Source organism: Scyliorhinus canicula, chromosome 3 (assembly GCF_902713615.1).
Source record: "Scyliorhinus canicula chromosome 3, sScyCan1.1, whole genome shotgun sequence".
Lineage (NCBI taxonomy): Eukaryota > Metazoa > Chordata > Chondrichthyes > Carcharhiniformes > Scyliorhinidae > Scyliorhinus > Scyliorhinus canicula.
The window spans coordinates 6,264,374-6,278,191 of NC_052148.1; the positions used below are offsets into that span (position 1 = coordinate 6,264,374).

The following is a 13,818-nucleotide window of genomic DNA, read 5'->3' on the forward strand; positions in this document are numbered from 1 at the left end:
AGAAGACAGAGGGTGGTGATGGATGGAAAATTTCAGACTGGAGACCAGCTACCAGCGGTGTAACACAGGGTTCTGTGCTGGGTCCTTTGATTTTTGCCGTACCAGCCTCCCCGAACAGGCGCCGGATTGTGGTGACTAGGGGTTTTTCACAGTAACTTTATTTGAAGCCTACATGTGACAATAAGCGATTTTCATTTCACTTTCATTTCATTTCATTTCATTTGTGACTTTTATCAATGACTTGGAGGAGGGGACTGAAGGCTGGGTCAGTAAATTTGCTGATGACACAAAGATTGGTGGAGTCATGGATGAGGCGCAGGGCTGTTGTAGGCTGTAAAGAGACATTGATAGGATGCACAGCTGGGCCGAAAAATGGCAGATGGAGTTTAACCCTGATAAGTACGAGGTGATTCATTTTGGTAGAAAAAAATTAAATGCGGATTACAGGGTCAACCCATGAATCCATTTGGGTGGAAATTTGGAATAGTAAGGTGAAAAAGTCACTGATAGGAGTAGTCGACAGACCACAAAAGAGTAACAATATGGTGGGGCAGTCAATAGACAAAGAAATAACTGATGCATGTAGAAATGGTGCAGTCGTTGTCAAGGGGGATTTTAATCTACCAGTCGATTGGTGGCTGTACTGTTCTATGTTCTATGTTTTGAAGTGAATCAGGACATTTTACTGCATTAAAGGCACTGTTATCAATGCAAGTTGTTTGTGATCAGTGCCAGTATCTCGAATCTTTGCTCAGATATCCTCCCTTTCCTCATCATTTCTACTCTGTCACATTCTGTTACCTTTCTGCTACATGTGTACATTTAAGGTCTCATTCTTCTCACACAGCGGTTGTCCAACCACCATCAAACCTACGCTTCTCGGTCATCTCGAGGAAAGGTTTCCGGATGGACTGGGATCATGGATCGGAGGCGGCGGACCAGTACAGAATCAGCTGGGTTCCATCTGCAGGAGGGGACAAAAAAGAGGTGATGAAATCCATACTTTCTGCTTCTGTGTAGCTCCAGCTGATTTTTAAATTTGCCTTGCAACATGCGGGTGTGAAGCAAAACCGCTGTCAGCCAGATCTGTATATGTATGAAAATGTTCCTCCTTTCCAGCAACAATGTTTCATTGTATCCTTGTAATCCTTTACACACTTGCTCATGAGTTGCATTCTCTGTTGGTCGTGGGGGCATGATCTCACTGAAAACAGCAGGTATTTTCCATTCCCAACAGGGACAGGGAAAATCACGGGCAGGACTGGAAAATTTGGAGATCGGCCAAAACTCAATTGGGTGGGATGAGCTCTTTGAACCGTAACCTGCAGATACATCAGCGCATTCTTTCTGAATGGTATTACTGTACTAGAAGGTGATCAGAAAACTGCTTTCCGCACGTACCCTATGCTCTTTAGTATTGAGATGTTAGGCTCAGTTGCCAACTCAAAGAAGAGCATTTGTGTAATGAACAAAACCGTCCAAATTAGTTTATTCCTTCAATTTAATATTCTGCAGAAATACTCCAAATAACCACGAAGGAATGCCACTGGGAAAGGTGGCTGCAGCCAAGGGTTGGTAAAGGATTTTAAGGTCCTTGCGGCTCCCTGAGTGATATAAAATTCAAACATCCCCATTTAATTAAGGGAATCAGTTTGCAGAAAACAAATTGGTTTCATGCACTGAACGTATCTTGACCTTAGCTTTATGCCTGTTGCAACCAACAATTCTACGGACTCACAACAGAGCCAGCCGGTTAGCCATTGAACTTTCGGTGAACTGGCCGGCTGACCATGTGGCACTGAGCTTTTATAGCAGCTTCTGGGGGAGGAGTCCTGGGCAGAGCCAAGGGAGAAGCCCCATACAACTCGAGCATTCCCAGAGCTACTCCCCCTAGAGGACAGGTAGTGCAACTGCACTCACAATACAGACACATGTATATACAGAATATAATCCGGTGTGAATCACATTCACCACAATGCCTATTCTTCCAGATGATTATAAATGGCAATGAGACAAGCCAGGTTTTAGATAACCTGGATCCTGACACCTTATATGATGTTACCCTTACTGCCATCTACCCAAACAAGAAGGAAAGTGATGACGTCTCAGCCTCCCAGCGTACATGTAAGTCTTTAGTATATAAAAATCTCCATTTTTCTTTCCTACCCCCTTAGAAATTATCTTCAAATATTGAAAAGAGGAGAAAGTGACATGGAAAGCACATGCTGCATATTGTGATGTGCAGCAGATCACAATGTCCTTCAGGATGGGGTGTGGGGTTAGTATGTTCCCCTGGATTCTCTGCTTCTGCTGTAGCAAAGTGTATCTATTCGCCTCATTGGCTAGCCTGCTTGTGCCCAATATTCCTGGGCCATACTGCACCTTCAGCCAGATAAAACTCTAAATCCACAGAATTCCGACAGTGTAGAAGGAGGCTATTTGGCCTTGTGTGTCTGCACCGACACTCTGAAAGAGCAACCGAAATAGGCCCACTCCCCTGCCCAATCCCTGAAGCACCCCCTTAACCGGCACATCTGGGACTATTTAGCATGACCAATCCACCTAAAGTGATGTTTGTTTTTAGAGAATTTGAAACAATATTGCCCCATCCCGTTTTGCTGAAATCAGGTGAAAGGGGTGGCATGCGGTACAGTGGCTAGCACTGGGACTGCGGCACTGAGAAGACAGAGGGTGGTGATGGATGGAAAATTTTCAGACTGGAGACCAGTTACCAGTGGTGTAACACAGGGTTCTGTGCTGGGTCCTCTACTATTTGCCGTACCAGCCTCCCCGAACAGGCGCCGGATTGTGGCGACACGGGACTTTTCACAGTAACTTTATTTGAAGCCTACTTGTGACAATAAGCGATTTTCATTTCATTTTCATTTCATTTCATTTCATTTGTGACTTTTATCAATGACTTGGAGGAGGGGGCTGAAGGCTGGGTCAGTAAATTTGCTGATGACACAAAGATTGGTGGAGTCATGGATGAGGTGCAGGGCTGTTGTAGGCTGCAAAGAGACATTGATAGGATGCAGAGCTGGGCCGATAAATGTCAGATGGAGTTTAACCCTGATAAGTGCGAGGTGATTCATATTGGTAGAAAAAAATTGAATGCGGATTACAGGGTCAACCCATGAATCCATTTGGGTGGAAATTTGGAATAGTAAGGTGAAAAAGTCACTGATAGGAGTAGTCTATAGACCACAAAAGAGTAACAAAATGGTGGGGCAGTAAATAAGCAAAGAAATAACTGATGCATGTAGAAATGGTGCAGTCATTATCAAGGGGGATTTTAATCTATATATTAATTGGTCTAACAAGGTCGGTCAAGGCATCCTGGAGGAAGAGTTTACAGAATGTATCCGTGATAGTTTCCTAGAACATTATGTAATAGAACCTACAAGTGAACAAGCAGTCCTCGTTCTGGTCCTGTATCATGAGACAGGATTGAGTAATGATCTCATAGTTCGGGATACTCTCGCAGGGAGTGATCACAGTATGGTGGAATTTAAAATTCAGATGGAGGGTGAGACGGTGAAATCAAACAGTAGTGTTTTGTGCTCAAACAAAGCAGATTACAATGAGATGAGAGAAGAGCTAGCTAAGGTAGACTGGGAGCAAAGACTTTCTGGTGAAACAGTTGAGGAACAGTGGAGAACCTTCCAAGCGATTTTTCACTGTTGATACCAACAAAAAGGAAGGACAGTAAAATGAGGGAAAATCGACCATGGATATTTAAGGAAATAAGGGAGAGTATCAAATTGATGGAAAAAGCATTCAAAGTGGCAAAGATTAGTGGGAGACTAGTGGACTGGGAAATCTTTAATGGGCAACAGAAAGCTACTACAAAAGCTATAAGTAAGAGTAAGATAGATTGTGAGAGTGAACAGGTGCAGGAATGTGGCAACTAGAGGCTTTTCAGGTAAATATTTTTCCTGTAGAAGATGAGAAGGGTGATTTAATAATGGGAATTGAGGAAATGGCTGAGGAACTGAACAGGTTATTTGGGTCTGTCTTCACAGTTGAAGACACAACATGCCAGTGACTGATAGAAATGAGGCTATGACAGGTGAGGACCTTGAGATGATTGTTATCACGAAGGAGATAGTGGTGGACAAGCTCATAGGGCTAAAGGTAGACAGGTCTCCTGGCCCTGATGGAATGCAGAGTGCTAAAAGAGATGGCTAGGGAAAATACAAATGCACTCGTGATAATTTACCAAAATTCACAAGACTCTGGGATGGTCCCGGCGGATTGGAAATTAGCAAACGTGACACCACTGTTTAAAAAAGGAGATAGGCAGAGAGCGGGTAATTATAAGCCAGTTAGCTTAACTTCGGTAGCATGGCATTAAGGGTAAAGTAGTAGCATGGATAGAGGTTGGTTAATTAATAGAAAGCATAGAGTGGGGATTAATGGGTGCTTCTCTGGTTGGCAATCAGTAGCTAGTGGTTTCAGGGATCAGTGCTGGGCCCGCAATTGTTCACAATTTGCTTCAATGATTTGGAGTTGGGGACGAAGGGCAACATGTCCAAGTTTGCAGACAACACTAAGATGAGTGGTACAGCAAAAAGTGCAGGGTATACTGGAAGTCTGCAGAGGGATTTGGATGGGTTAAGTGAATGGATTAGGGTCTGGCAGATGGAATACAATGTTGACAAATGTGAGGTTATCCACTTTGGTAGGAATCAGAGCAAACAGGATTATTAATTAAATGATAAAATATTAAAACATGCTGGTGGGGCAGGCTTGAGGGGCCATGGGGCCTACTCCTGCTCCTAGTTCTCATGTTCTTATGTCCTTATGTGCCTGTCAGGCAGGGAGGAAGTGGTCAAGCGAGGGAATTGTGGTTTACTAAAGTAGTTGAATCACTTGTCAAGAGGAAGAAGGAGGCTTATGTAAAGATGAGACGTGAAGGTTCAGTTCGGGTGCTCGACAGTTACAAGTTAGATAGGAAGGATGTAAAGAGACAGCTATGAAGAGCTAGGAGGGGACATGAGAAATCTTTCATTACTAGTGGTGTACCACAAAGAACTGTTTTGGGGCCACTGCTGTTTGTCATTTTTATAAATGGCCTGGAGAAGGGCGTAGAAGATGGGTGAGTAAATCTGCAGATGGCGCTAAACTCGGTGGAGTTGTGGACAGTGCGGAAGGATGTTGCAAGTTACAGAGGGACATAGATAAGCTGCAGAGCTGGCTGAGAGATGGCCAGGAATAACTGGAAGACAGAGCACTGGGCTAATGGTAAGATTCTAGTTAGTGTGGATGAGCAGAGAGATCTCGTTGTCCCTGTACATAGATCCCTGAAAGTTGCCACCCAGGTTGATAGGGTTGATAAGAAGGCGTATGGTGTGTTAGCTTTTATTGGCAGATGGATTGAGTTTCAGAGCCATGAGGTCAAATTGCTGCTGTACAAAACTCTGGTGTGGCCACATTTGGAATGTTGCGTCCAATTCTGGCCACTGCATTACAGGAAGAATATGGAAGCATTAGTAAGGGTGCAGAGGAGATTCATCAGGATGTTGCCTGTTATGGAGGGAAGACCTAATGAGGGAAGGCAGAGGGACTAGAGGCTGTTCTCATTAGAGGGAAGAAGGTTCAGATGTGACTTAATTGAGGCATACAAGATAATCAGAGGATTAGATACGGTGGACAGTGAGAACCTTTTTCCTCGGGTGGTGATTTCTAGAACGAGGGTACATCGCTTTCAATTGAGGGAGATAGATACAGGACAGATGTCAGAGGTAGGTTCTTTACTCAGAGAGTAGTAAGGCCGTGGAATGCCCTGCCTGCAACAGTAGTGGACTCGCCAATATTAAGAGCATTTAAATGGTCATTGGATAAACATATGGATGATAAGGGAATAGTGTAGATGGGCTTGACAGTGGTTTCACAGGTCGGCGCAACATGGAGGGCCGATGTGCCTGTACTGTTTTATGTTCCATGTTCTGAAGTGAATCAGGACATTTTACTGCATTAAACGTACTGTTATCAATGCGTGTTGTTTGTGATCAGTGCCAGTATCTCAGATCTTTGCTCAGATATATGGATGAAAATGGAATAGTGTAGGTCAGATAGGCTTCAGATGGTTTCACAGGTCGGCGCAACATCGAGGGCCGAAGGGCCCGTACTGCGCTGTAGTGTTCTATGTTCTATATCCTCCCTTTGCTCATCATTTCAACTCAGTCAGATTCTGCTACCTTTCTGCTACATGTGTACATTTAAGGTCTCATTCTTCTCGCACAGCGGCTGTCCATCTACCATCAAACCTACGTTTCTCAGACATCACGAGGAAAAGTTTCCGGATGGACTGGGATCATGGTTCGGAGGAGGCGGACCAGTACAGGATCAGCTGGGTTCCATCTGCAGGAGGGGACAAAAAAGAGGTGATGAAATACTTACTTTCTGCTTCTGTGTAGTTCCAGCTGATTTTTAAATTTGCCTTGCAACATGCGAGTGTGAAGCAAAACCGCTGTCAGCCAGATCTGTATATGTATGAAAATGTTCCTCCTTTCCAGTAAGTTTCATTGTGGAATCCTTTCATTGTATCCTTGTAATCCTTTCCACACTTGCTAATGAGTTGCATTCTCTGTTGGCCGTGGGGGCATGATCACACTGAAAACAGCAGGTATTTCCCATTCCCAACATGGACATGCAAAGTCACGGGCATGACTGGAAAATTTGGAGATTGGCCAAAACTCAATTGGGTGGGATGAGCTCTTTGAACCGTAACCTGCAGAAACATCAGCACATTCTTTCTGAATGGCATTACTGTACTAGAAGGTGATCAGAAAACTGCTTTCCGCACGGACCATATGCTCTTTAGTATTGAGATATTGGGCTCAGTTGCCCACTCAAAGAAGAGCATTTGCGCAATGAACAAAACCGTCCAAATTAGTTTATTCCTTCAATTTAATATTCTGCAGAAATACTCCACATGACCACGAGGGAATGCCACTGGGAAAGGTGGCTGCAGCCAAGGGTTGGTAAAGGATTTTAAGGTCCTTCTGGGCCCCTGAGCTATATTAAATTCAAACATCCCCATTTAATTAAGGGAATCAGTTTGCAGAAAACAAATTAGTTTCATGCACTGAACGTATCTTGACCTTCGCTTTCTGCCTATTCTTCCAGACTATTATAAATGGCAAAGAGACAAGCCATGTTTTAGATAACCTGGATCCTGACACCAAATATGATGTTTCCCTTACTGCCATCTACCCAGACAAGACGGAAAGTGATGACGTCTCAGCCTCCCAGCATACATGTAAGTCTTTAGTATATAAACATCTCCATTAGTCTTTTCTACCCCCTTACCAATTATGTTCAAACATTAAAAAGAGAACAAACTGACATGGAAAGCACATGCTGCATATTGTGATGTGCAGCAGATCACAATGTCCTACAGGATGGGGTGTGGGATTAGTATGTTCCCCTGGATTCTCTGCTTCTGCTGTTGCAAAGTGTATCTATTGGCTTCATTGGCTAGCCTGCTTGTGTCCAATATTCCTGGGCCATACTGCACCTTCAGCCAGATAAATCTATAAAACCATAGAATTCCGACAGTGCAGAAGGAGGCTATTTGGCCTTGTGTGTCTGCACCGACCCACTGAAAGAGCAACCAAAATAGGCCCACTCCCCTGCCCAATCCCTGAAGCACCCCACTAACCGGCACATCTGGGACTATTCAGCATGTCCAATCCACCTAATGTGCACATCTTTGGACTCTGGGAGGAAATCGGTTGACCCAGAGGAAACCCACAAAGACACGGAGAGAACGTACAAGCGCCACACAGACAATCTACCGAGGCAGGAATTGAACCCAGTTCTCTGGCGCTGTGAGGCAGCAGTGATAACCCAACCCCTGATTAATCTATGCCTCCCTCAACTTGCCTCCTCTTTTATTTATGAACCCACTTCCCCAACCCCTTACCTATTCCTAATAGAAAAATGATTGGCCTCACCCCATTTCCCCAATACCTAGGCGTAACTTGTCTACACAAAGGTAAATAACAATCATATTTGTTTTTACCTAAAATATTTTAACAGTCTCAAGTATCTTTACTGGATGACATCAGCAGATTGATAATCATTTCAGTTAAACTAGTGATGTTTGTTTTTAGAGAATTTGAAACAATATTGCCTCATCCCGTTTTGCTGAAGGTGAAAGGGGTGGCATGCGGCACAGTGGCTAGCACTGGGACTGCGGCACTGAGAAGACAGAGGATGGTGATGGATGGAAAATTTTCAGACTGGAGACCAGTTACCAACGGTGTAACACATGGTTCTGTGCTGGGTCCTGTGCTATTTGCCGTACCTGCCTCCCCGAACAGGCGCCGGATTGTGGCGACTCGGGGCTTTTCACAGTAACTTTATTTGAAGCCTACATGTGACAATAAGCGATTTTCATTTCATTTTCATTTCATTTAATTTCATTTGTGACTTTTATCAATGACTTGGAGGAGGGGGCAGAAGGCTGGGTCAGTAAATTTGCTGATGACACAAAGATTGGTGGAATCATGGATGAGGGTTTTCTGACACAATATGTTGACAGGCCAACAAGAGGTGAGGCCACTTTGGATTTGGTTTTGGGTAATGAACTAGGCCAGGTGTTAGGTCTGGAGGTAGGTGAACACTTTGGAGACAGTGACCACAATTCGGTGACCTTTACGTTAGTGATGGAAAGGGATAAGTATACCCCGCAGAGCAAGAGTTATAGCTGGGGGAAGGGCAATTATGATGCCATTAGACATGACTTAGGATGTGTTGGTTGGAGAAGTAGGCTGCAAGGGTTGGGCACACTGGATATGTGGAGCTTGTTCAAGGAACAGCTATTGCATGTTCTTGATAAGTACGTACCAGTCAGGCAGGGAGGAAGGGGTCGAGCGAGGGAACCGTGGTTTACCAAAGAAGTGGAATCTCTTGTTAAGAGGAAGAAGGAGGCCTATGTGAAGATGAGGCGTGAAGTTCAGTTGGGGCGCTTGATAGTTACAAGGAAGCGAGGAAGGATCTAAAGAGAGAGCTGAGACGAGCAAGGAGGGGACATGAGAAGTCTTTGGCAGGTAGGATCAAGGAAAACCCAAAAGCTTTCTATAGGTATGTCAGGAATAAAAGAATGACTAGGGTAAGAGTAGGGCCAGTCAAGGACAGTGGTGGGAAGTTGTGTGTGGAGGCTGAGGAGATAAGCGAGATACTAAATGAATACTTTTCGTCAGTATTCACTCAAAAAAAAGATAATATTGTGGAGGAGAATGCTGAGACCCAGGCTATTAGAATAGATGGCATTGAGGTGCGTAGGGAAGAAGTGTTGGCAATTCTGGACAAGGTGAAAATAGATAAGTCCCCGGGGCCGGATGGGATTTATCCTAGGATTCTCTGGGAAGCCAGGGAAGAGATTGCTGAGCCTTTGGCTTTGATTTTTAGGTCATCATTGGCTACAGGAATAGTGCCAGAGGACTGGAGGATAGCAAATGTGGTCCCTTTGTTCAAGAAGGGGAGTAGAGATAACCCCGGTAACTATAGGCCGGTGAGCCTAACGTCTGTGGTGAGTAAAGTCTTGGAGAGGATTATAAAAGATACGATTTATAATCATCTAGATAGGAATAATATGATTAGGGATAGTCAGCATGGTTTTGTGAAGGGTAGGTCATGCCTCACAAACCTTATCGAGTTCTTTGAGAAGGTGACTGAACAGGTAGACGAGGGTAGAGCAGTTGATGTGGTGTATATGGATTTCAGTAAAGCGTTTGATAAGGTTCCCCACGGTCGGCTATTGCAGAAAATACGGAGGCTGGGGATTGAGGGTGATTTAGAGATGTGGATCAGAAATTGGCTAGTTGAAAGAAGACAGAGAGTGGTAGTTGATGGGAAATGTTCAGAATGGAGTTCAGTTACGAGTGGCGTACCACAAGGATCTGTTCTGGGGCCGTTGCTGTTTGTCATTTTATAAATGACCTAGAGGAGGGCGCAGAAGGATGGGTGAGTAAATTTGCAGACGACACTAAAGTCGGTGGAGTTGTAGACAGTGCGGAAGGATGTTGCAGGTTACAGAGGGACATAGATAAGCTGCAGAGCTGGGCTGAGAGGTGGCAAATGGAGTTTAATGTGGAGAAGTGTGAGGTGATTCACTTTGGAAAGAATAACAGGAATGCGGAATATTTGGCTAATGGTAAAATTCTTGGTAGTGTGGATGAGCAGAGGGATCTCGGTGTCCATGTACATAGATCCCTGAAAGTTGCCACCAAGGTTGATAGGGTTGTGAAGAAGGCCTATGGTGTGTTGGCCTTTATTGGTAGAGGGATTGAGTTCCGGAGCCATGAGGTCATGATGCAGCTGTACCAAACTCTGGTACGGCCGCATTTGGAGTATTGCGTACAGTTCTGGTCGCCTCATTATAGGAAGGACGTGGAAGCTTTGGAACGGGTGCAAAGGAGATTTACCAGGATGTTGCCTGGTATGGAGGGAAAATCTTATGAGGAAAGGCTGATGGACTTGAGGTTGTTTTCGTTAGAGAGAAGAAGGTTAAGAGGTGACTTAATAGAGGCATACAAAATGATCAGAGGGTTAGATAGGGTGGACAGCGAGAGCCTTCTCCCGCGGATGGAGGTGGCTAGCACGAGGGGACATAGCCTTAAATTGAGGGGTAATAGATATAGGACAGAGGTCAGAGGTGGGTTTTTTACGCAAAGAGTGGTGAGGCCGTGGAATGCCCTACCTGCAACAGTAGTGAACTCGCCAACATTGAGGGCATTTAAAAATTTATTGGATAAGCATATGGATGATAAGGGCATAGTGTAGGTTAGATGGCCTTTAGTTTTTTTTTCCATGTCGGTGCAACATCGAGGGCCGAAGGGCCTGTACTCCGCTGTATCGTTCTATGTTCTATGTTCTATGTTCTAGGTGCAGGGCTGTTGTAGGCTGCAAAGAGACATTGATAGGATGCAGAGCTGGGCCGAAAAATGGCAGATGGAGTCTAACCCTGATAAGTGCGAGGTGATTCATTTTGGTAGAAAAAAATTGATGCGGATTACAGGGTCAACCCATGAATCCATTTGGGTGGAAATTTGGAATAGTAAGGTGAAAAAGTCACTGATAGGAGTAGTCTACAGACCACAAAAGAGTAACAATATGGTGGGGCAGTCAATAAACAAAGAAATAACTGATGCATGTAGAAATGGTGCAGTCGTTATCAAGGGGGATTTTAATCTATATATTGATTGGTTTAACCAGGTTGGTCAAGGCAGCCTGGAGGAAGAGTTTACAGAATGTATCCGTGATAGTTTCCTAGAACATTATGTAATAGAACCTACAAGTGAACAAGCAGTCCTAGTTCTGGTCCTGTATCATGAGACAGGATTGACTAATGATCTCATAGTTCGGGATCCTCTCGCAAGGAGTGATCACAGTATGGTGGAATTTAAAATACAGATGGAGGGTGAGAAGGTGAAATCAAACAGTAGTGTTTTGTGCTCAAAGAAAGCAGATTACAATGAGATGAGAGAAGATAGACTGGGAGCAAAGACTTTATGGTGAATCATTTTAGGAACAGTGGAGAACCTTCCAAGCGATTTTTCACTGTTGATACCAACAAAAAGGAAGGACAGTAGAAAGAGGGAAAATCGACCATGGATATCTAAGGAAATAAGGGAGAGTATCAAACTGAAGGAAAAAGCATCCAAAGTGGCAAAGATTAGTGGGAGACTAGAGGACTGGGAAATATTTAGGGGGCAACAGAAAGCTACTACTAAAGCTATAAATAAGAGTAAGATAGATTGTGAGAGTGAACAGGTGCAGGAATGTGGCAACTAGGGGCTTTTCAGGTAAATATTTTTCCTGTAGAGGACGAGAAGGGTGATTTAATAATGGGAGTTGAGGAATGGCTGAGGAACTGAACAGGTTATTTGGGTCTGTCTTCACAGTGGAAGACACAACATGCCAGTGACTGATAGAAATGAGGCTATGACAGGTGAGGACCTTGAGATGATTGTTATCACGAAGGAGATAGTGGTGGGCAAGCTCATAGGGCTAAAGGTAGACAGGTCTCCTGGCCCAGATGGAATGCATCCCAGAGTGCTAAAAGAGATCGCTAGGGAAAATACAAATGCACTAGTGATAATTTACCAAAATTCACGAGACTCTGGGATGGTCCCGGCGGATTGGAAATTAGCAAACGTGACACCACTGTTTAAAAAAGGAGATAGGCAGAGAGCGGGTAATTATAGGCCAGTTAGCTTAACTTCGGTAGTCGGGAAGATGCTGGAGTCTATCATCAAAGAAGAAATAGCAAGACGTCTGGATGGAAATTGTCTCATTGGGCAGACGCAGTATGGGTTCATAAAGGGCAAGGTCGTGCCTTACTAATCGAGGGTAATTTTTTGAGGACCTTCCAAAGTGGTAGATAATGGGGAGCCAATGGATGTGGTATGTCTGGATTTCAAGAAAACCTTTGGCAAGGTGCCACACAAAACTTTGCAGCATACGATAAAGATGCATGGCATTAAGGGTACAGTAGTAGCATGGATAGAAGATTGGTTAATGAATAGAAAGCATAGAGTGGGGATTAATGGGTGCTTCTCTGGTTGGCAATCAGTAGCTAGTGGTTTCAGGGATCAGCGCTGGGCCCGCAATTGTTCACAATTTTGCTTCAATGATTTGGAGTTGGGGACGAAGGGCAACATGTCCAAGTTTGCAGACAACACTAAGATGAGTGGTACAGCAAAAAGTGCAGGGCATACTGGAAGTCTGCAGAGGGATTTGGATGGGTTAAGTGAATGGACTAGGTTCTGGCAGATGGAATACAATGTTGAAAAATGTGAGGTTATCCACTTTGGTAAGAATCAGAGCAAACAGGATTATTAATTAAATGATAAAATATTAAAACATGCTGGTGGGGCAGGCACGAGGGGCCATGGGGCCTACTCCTGCTTCGAGTTCTTATGTTCTTATGTGCCTGTCAGGCAGGGAGAAAGTGGTCAAGCGAGGGAATTGTGGTTTACTGATGTTGTTGAATCACTTGTCAAGAGGAAGAAGGAGGCTTATGTGAAGATGAGACGTCAAGGTTCAGTTAGGGCGCTCGAGAGTTACAAGTTAGATAGGAAGGATCTAAAGAGACAGCTACGAAGAGCCAGGAGGGGACATGAGAAATCTTTTGTTACTAGTGGTGTACCACAAAGAACTGTTTTGGGGCCACTGCTGTTTGTCATTTTTATAAATGGCCTGGAGGAGGGCGTAGAAGATGGGTCAGTAAATCTGCAGATGGCACTCAACTCGCTGGAGTTGTGGACAGTGCGGAAGGATGTTGCAAGTTACAGAGAGACATAGATAAGCTGCAGAGCTGGCTGAGAGATGGCAAATAGAGTTTAACGCAGAAAAGTGTGAGGTGATTCATTTTGGAAGGAATAACAGGATGACAGAGTACTGGGCTAATGGTAAGAATCTTGGTAGTGTGGATGAGCAGAGAGATCTCGTTGTCCATGTACATAGATCCCTGAAAGTTGCCACCCAGGTTGATAGGGTTGATAAGAAGGCGGACGGTGTGTTAGATTTTATTGGCAGATGGATTGAGTTTCAGAGCCATGAGGTCAAATTGCAGCTGTACAAAACTCTGGTGTGGTCACATTTGGAGTGTTGCGTGCAATTCTGGTTACTGCATTACAGGAAGAATCTGGAAGCATTAGTAAGGGTGCAGAGGAGATTCATCAGGATGTTGCCTGTTATGGAGGGAAGACCTAATGAGGGAAGGCAGAGGGACTAGAGGCTGTTCTCATTAGAGGGAAGAAGGTTCAGATGTTACTTAATTGAGGCATACAAGATGATCAG

The 13,818-nt window shown here is 44.3% G+C and overlaps 1 protein-coding gene across 1 annotated transcript in view; it reads left to right on the forward strand.

Annotated features, from left to right (window-relative positions):
* Positions 1-13,818, forward strand: part of LOC119963598 (tenascin-X-like) — a 621,159-nt gene that overhangs the window by 343,355 nt on the left and 263,986 nt on the right. The window contains exons 59-62 of the mRNA XM_038792929.1: positions 848-987; positions 1,992-2,124; positions 6,250-6,389; positions 7,135-7,267. Of these exons, the coding sequence (XP_038648857.1) occupies positions 848-987; positions 1,992-2,124; positions 6,250-6,389; positions 7,135-7,267 (546 nt within the window). The remainder of the gene's footprint in view (positions 1-847; positions 988-1,991; positions 2,125-6,249; positions 6,390-7,134; positions 7,268-13,818) is intronic.